The sequence below is a fragment of the Echinops telfairi genome, unplaced genomic scaffold (genome assembly GCF_000313985.2).
Source record: "Echinops telfairi isolate 266 unplaced genomic scaffold, ASM31398v2 ScPeMD7_5592;HRSCAF=6446, whole genome shotgun sequence".
NCBI lineage: Eukaryota > Metazoa > Chordata > Mammalia > Afrosoricida > Tenrecidae > Echinops > Echinops telfairi.
Window position 1 is genome coordinate 25,870,695 of NW_022109491.1, and position 6,369 is coordinate 25,877,063.

General features: G+C 55.6%; 1 protein-coding gene across 1 annotated transcript in view; it reads left to right on the forward strand.

Annotated features, from left to right (window-relative positions):
- Positions 1-2,335: 2,335 nt before the first annotated feature.
- Positions 2,336-6,369, forward strand: part of TRIB3 (tribbles pseudokinase 3) — a 6,532-nt gene continuing 2,498 nt past the window's right edge. Inside the window, exons 1-2 of the mRNA XM_004697898.2 lie at positions 2,336-2,611; positions 4,947-5,239. Coding sequence (XP_004697955.1) covers positions 2,336-2,611; positions 4,947-5,239 — 569 coding nt within the window. The remainder of the gene's footprint in view (positions 2,612-4,946; positions 5,240-6,369) is intronic.

The window sequence follows — 6,369 nt, forward strand, 5'->3', positions numbered from 1 at the left end:
TCTGAGACTATAACTCTGTATGGGAGTAGAAAGCCTCCTTTCCTCATACCCCTCTCCCTTGGACAGTGGTTTTCAGACCTGGGAAGTTATTCGAAATGCAGGTTCTCCTAGTCTTGCTGAGTGAGCTGCTTCGGGGATGGAACTTGGGAATGAATGTATATCTCAGGAAATCATCAATGATCTGGGTGCCTGATCACGTTTGAGAAACGGTGGCCTAGACCATGTCTCTCCACATCACCTGGCTTAGCCTTGCTTTCCTTTAATCTTCCAGTCTGGGGGTCTCTGGACTCCCACAGCCCCCATCACCCTTCACCTCTGTCTAAGAGCAGCAATCACTCTCGTTTGACAGTTACTTGTCTGCCCTCTTGTGGGCTGGAGCATCCCGAGGGCGAGAACACTCCCTACCTAAGACCACTGTGGTCCGCTGCACCCGCCTGGGGCAGCTCCCCGGGGCTGACTGAGCGGCTGGATGCAATCGCATCTCTGCAGCATCTTGGAAAGTGCTAGAATTCATTCGGGCTGTTTTGCTTTCCTTTGAATTGAGGATGAAGCTTTGTTTCCAGTTTGTTTAAATGGTACAATAAAGTACACCCCCCAAGGAAAATGATATAGTTGACTCCCACTGTAGATTTAATTTTTTGAATAGAAAATTAAATTAAACATCCACGTTGTCGAAAATTGGAACATGATAAAAGTAAAAGTCTACTCGGTCTGACTGAGGGTCACTGTAGATGAGTCCTTTTCTTGGCTGCAGGCCTGTCTGTGAAGGTGGTGGAGTATACAGGAGGCAAGGTTATGGAAACGGATGAGACATGAACACACTTGAGGGAATGAGGATGTGCCCCTGGGGGCTCCGAGCTGTAGTCTCCAGGGGCACCAAGGTCAAGTGTAGAATGCAGCTCACAAAGATAATCTTTTACATCCAGCTTTGGTGAGTAGCAGCCGGAGTCTTAAAAGCTTGTGGGTGGCCGTCTGAAAGGCAAATTATTTGTTTCTCCCCACCTGAGGGCAAGAAAAGTGACGAACATCAAAAAGATACGTGGCAACAGTGAGTCCAGTGGCTGGTGAACCACACAAGCATCTGTCTCCACAACGACACTGAGACCGGAAGAACTAGATGGTGCCCACCTGCCCCCCCACAGCTTCTCTGTCAAGGGTCACACTAGACGGTCCTGGATTAATAAATAAGAACAAGAGGAGGAGGAGGAAGGAAGGGAGGGAGAATGGACAAGGATACAGTGGAAGAAGATTGTGGGACAGATCTCAAAATCACAAGAGCCCAAGCTGCTTGGTGGGATACGAGCTGGTGGAAGCGTGCAGGATGATGGCCTTAGACCCCCTTCAGGTCTGGAACCGAACGCAGCCTCTTGTTGGGATAATCACGCGTTGAAGCTCAACAGGGAAGCTTTTACCCAAGAACGGAGAGTGAGGAAGGAAGGTCGGCGGGATAGGATATGGAGGGGATTGACCGAAAGGGATGGATTGAAACAACAGGAGTGTGAGTTATTGAATGCCAGACTGGTGATTTGCCCTGTAAACCAAACTCACTGCCATCGAGCCCATGCTGGCTCACAGGGGAGAAGTGGCCCGTGGGTTTCCAAGACCGTCACTCTGTACAGGACAGACAGCCTCATCTTTCTCACACTCAGGTACAAGGGGGCTTCCTAGAAGTATAGGACTATGGTGGGGGGAGAGGGGACCGATGGGAGCTGATATCAAGGAGTTCAAGAAGAAGGAAAACGTTTTGAAACCGATTGTGGCAGCAGTTGTACAATACTGCTCGATGTGATTGAGTGGTGAAATGTTATAGCTGTAAGAGCTCCCAATGAAACGATTTAAAAAAAAAGCTATAGGAAGATAACTAGAAAATAGTGAACCTTTTCCATGAGTTTTTTTAAATCCCTTCTTATAAGCAAATATTTTCTTCAGCTATGTAATTTCAACGTTAAGAGTATTAAAGATGCATAATTGTTGTGTTACTTTTTTCCTGTAATATGCCTGGGAGGTAAGTGCACATCACTATAGAGAGAGCTTCCCGGCCCCTTTTCAGGGCCATGTGATAGTCCACAGGATACGCCCCGTGGTGTTTTGCTCAGCCCTCTCTGCTGGGCATTTAGGGGCCCCTCCTGTCTGCTGCCGTTAGACACAGGCTCTGATGGACAGCCCTCTACAGACTTGATTTGGTGGGGGAAGCTTAAGCCGCTCAGTCTTCAGAGTAGAACAGACAAGGGTGTTTGCGTTTCTCACTTTGAGACACGCCCTCCATTGTGGCCATGCCAGTGTAGAGTGGCCTTCGGACAGCCCCGTTTTACCCTCTCTCTCGACTTCTTTCTAGATGCGAGCCACCCCTCTGGCTGCTTCCCGGAAGAAGCGGTTAGAATTGGACAGTGACCTAGATGCTGAATGCCCCACCCGGAAACAAGCTCGAAACCAGCCCCGTCCCTGTCTGCCCCCGTGCCTGCTGCCTCGGAGCCCAACCCCGGACCCTGACCCTGCACCTGCTGAGGCCCCTGTCTCCCGGCTTGGGCCCTATGTCCTCCTGCAGCCCGAGGAGGGTGGGCGGGCCTTCCGAGCCCTGCACTGCCCCACAAGCACCGAGTACACCTGCAAGGTACCGTATGGCCCCAGGGCCCAGCCTCCCCGGCATGACGGAGCTCTGTCTGTGGAGGGTTTCCAGGGGACGGGACACCCTGCTATTCGATTAATTATTTTGTTAAGTTGGAAACAGCTCCGGTTCCCTGTCAAGCGCTGGGCTAAGCCAAGATCAGGAAGCAGCTAGCTCCTGGAGAAGGTGCTAAATGCTGAAGGGTCCAGGCCAGGGGGCTGGGGCACAGAGACATGGCTAATGTGTTCTAGGGAGCAAGGCGGGTGGGTATTGGCCAGGCAGATGCAGGGGTAAGGTATTTCCAGTCGGGCACAGCAGTGCAAAGGCCCAGAGGTGAGTGAGCAGGGAGCTGCAGGAAACTCCTGGGACGGTGGCTAGTGTGCCCAAAGGGCAGGAGGGGCTTGGTGGCCGCTGGCTTCTCCTGGCTCATGGGGCACCACTTGAAGGTGTTTGTCTAGGCTGACCTTAGCAATAGCTCCAACTTGGTTCCACCCTGCCGAAGGAACGCCAAAATATTTAAAAAAAACAAACAAACCCAAAAATCATGACTATAGCGTGGATTCTGACTTGCCGCCTCCCCGTAGGACAGAGTAGACTGCTCCCCAGGCTTCCTGAGATGGTACATCTCCATGGAAGCAGGGTGCCTCGGCTTTTTCCGTGGAGCAGGCAGCTTCTGGGCCCCAACCACCAACCTCGAGGCTTGACGCCCGGTGCTCACCTTACCGGACCTCCCGGGGGTCCCGCCTGTAGGTTTTCCAGCGCGTCTCCTGCTGCCATGAGGCCGTCGTCTGGTCAGTGTGCAAGAGCTCTGGGGAAAGTCTGAAGGATTCTGAGAACGACCAGCGGTGACTCAGAGCCGCCTGCTGTGAGCGTGTGGAAAATGGCGCCGATAGCCTTGCTCAAGGCAGGGTCGCCACGGGCTTTGGATCTGCGGCAAACGCACCAACTCACAAAAACGCGCGCTAAAGCACAGTCCACTGAACATGTGCCCATGTCTGGGAAGGGCGAGGGACCTCAGGATCCTTAAGGTCACTGGGTCTGACTCCTGACGTTTGACAGATGGGGAGACAGGTCAGGAGAGACCCTGTGTGTGAAGCATAGGGCACCAGCCCTGCCTCCACGGGCACATCCTGTTGTGTGGCGTCAAGTCCACTCCGACCGGCAGGGGTTCCAGGCTCCGTAGGGCTTGACGGAAGCAGATCATTGGGCCTTTTCTCTGAAAGGGCCGCTGGGTGGGTTTGAACCTCGAAACTCTTGGCTGAACACTGAACCATCAGGCTTCCTTAGGGCAAAGCTAGGGGTGGTGGTGAAGGTCGAGAGGTCTGAAGATTCTGGGCAGGATTGGTCATGGGCAGGGGCAGGGCCTTCTGAGGGTCAGGCTTTTGGTCAGGCTGCTGTCAGGTCGTAGCCCAAAAGGACAGAGATGAGACTCAGACGGATGAACAAGGGGCACTTCCTGCTCAGATTTTGACCTCGTGTCCATAGAGCTCCTAGTGCATCCCCAGCCCCCTTCGCCCCCTGCCCCCTCCCCTCCGTCTCCCCTCAGCCACACCCGGCTCAGCACCTTGGTGCTGCCCATGCCTCCCCACCTGGACAGCCCGTCCTGTGGACTGGACCGCACTTTCTGAAACAGCTTCATCTTGAACATCTTTCTGGGTTCCTTTGCTCCCTTCAAAATGGGTGGGTATTCAGTCCGGTGAGCGTGTCCGGCTTCTCCTGGATGGGTGTATCACAGGCCTTTCTCTGAAAGAGCCCCTGCGCGGATTTGAACCTCCCTGCTGTGGGCCAAACAGGAGCCCCAGGGGCAGAGACAGCTGGGTGGTCCTTGCATTCGAATGAGGGGAAGCGCTGCCCGCTGAGGACGCCGAGTGACTGACATTGGGATTGCCCAAGCTGGCTTGGCGAGTGGCGTTTCCGTTTGGGTGGACGATCGGTTTTCAGTGATGTGAAGTTTCAGGCTCTAAAAGGCCGTGGTCACAAGGAGCCCTGGTAGCATGGAGGATTAGGCACTGGGCTGCTTCAGCACAAGCTCCGCAGTCCACCCTGCAGGAGGAAGAGGAGGAAGCCAGTGTGAAACCCATGGCAGGGAGCTGTCTGGGGTTCAGGGTAGGAGTTGAGCACAGAGACAGTAAGTTCAAGTCCCGAAGGCCGTGTGGCCTCTCTACTCCCAGACCGGTGGCTCACGGTCCTTATCTCGCTGGGTGGAATGGCTTAAACCCTGAATGGCCTGTACCCAGTGCCTAGCCCTGCAGTAGGTGTCTGAAGAGTCGCTGTGACTATGCCAGGGCCCAGCCCCAGCTCCAGGGTCCTCACCTCCGCTCCTACCACCCTCTGTCCACAGGTGTACCCGGCTCGAGAGGCCCTGGCCGTACAGGAGCCCTATGCCAGGCTGCCCCCTCACGAACACGTGGCGCGGCCTGCCGATGTCCTGGTGCGCAGCCAGCTCCTCTACGCCTTCTTCCCGCGTCCCTGGGGGGACATGCACAGCCTGGTGCGCCGTCGCCGCCGCCTCCCTGAGCCCGAGGCTGCCGGACTGTTCCGGCAGATGGCCACCGCCCTGGCTCACTGCCACCAGAACGGCCTGGTCCTGCGGGACCTCAAACTGCGCCGCTTCGTCTTCACCGACCCAGAGAGGTGAGTGTGACGGCCATGGAGACTCACTCTCCAACAGGCGGGCGTGGACGGGGTAACCCGGGGCCCAGGAAGACAAAGTAACTTAAGGCAAAAGCCTAGCTCCCCGGGAGAAGTTGCCCCCACTGCTGAGGCAAGTCCTTGGGCCGAGCCATGCGGGGTCATCACAGGAGCTGACCGCCCTGAAGGGTAGTACTGCCCTCCCTGGTTGGCTGGATCCTGACCCATCTGTGGTGGGTACTGGTTGTGTCCCCATATGATAGAAGAGGGGACTGAGGCCCAGAGAGGTTAAGTTATCTGTCTAAGGTCCCACAGCTGAGTGGTCAAACTGGGACCCCAATCCAGATCTGACTTTGCAGCCTGAGTGTTAATTTGAGGTGAGCTTAAGACACAGGTGCCCAGAAGCCTGCCAGGGTATTTTGCTGACTCGGGGTGTCTGTACCTCAGTTTCCCTCTTGGGAGTGGAAGGGGCTGGACACTCAGGATGCCTCCAGGATTCCGGATCGACAGACCGCAGCCAGAGTGGGCTGAGAGCTTCCAACCCACATGAGAGCAGTTTCCGTGGAGCTGAGAATCAATGGGTTTTCATGAAAGGAGTGCGAACTCCCCACTCTTCTTGCTGGGGTTGGGGGGCGGGGGGAGGGCAGGCTTTAGCCAGACTGGTCAGGCCTCTGGGGTGTGTGTGTCAGAGCTGCCCGGGTCACACTGATGCCCAGTTCAAGTCCACGTTCTTTTGCAGGGAGAGGACGGTGGCCCCGTGGCCTTTTTCAAGCGTTTTATTTTGAAGACATTTTAGACTTCCAGAGAAGTTGCACAAAGAGCTCAGAGCGCCCCTCTCTCCCTCCCGGGGTTCTTCTGTTGTAGACATCTCCTGTAACCATAATGCCGTGACCGTCCCTGAGAGGGTGGCCAGAGCCTGCTGCTGCTGCCCCGGAGCCCTGGTCGAGCCCGGCGGTTCAGCACCGGGTGGCTAACCCACAGCCCAGCAGTTCCCACCCACCAGCCACTCCGCCAGAGAAAAGTCTTGGCTTTCTGCTCCCATAAAGATGTACGGCCCTGGAAACCCCTGGGCCTTTCCACTCTGATCTTCAGGGTCACGGTGACCCACTGGCACATAGCACCACCACCACCAC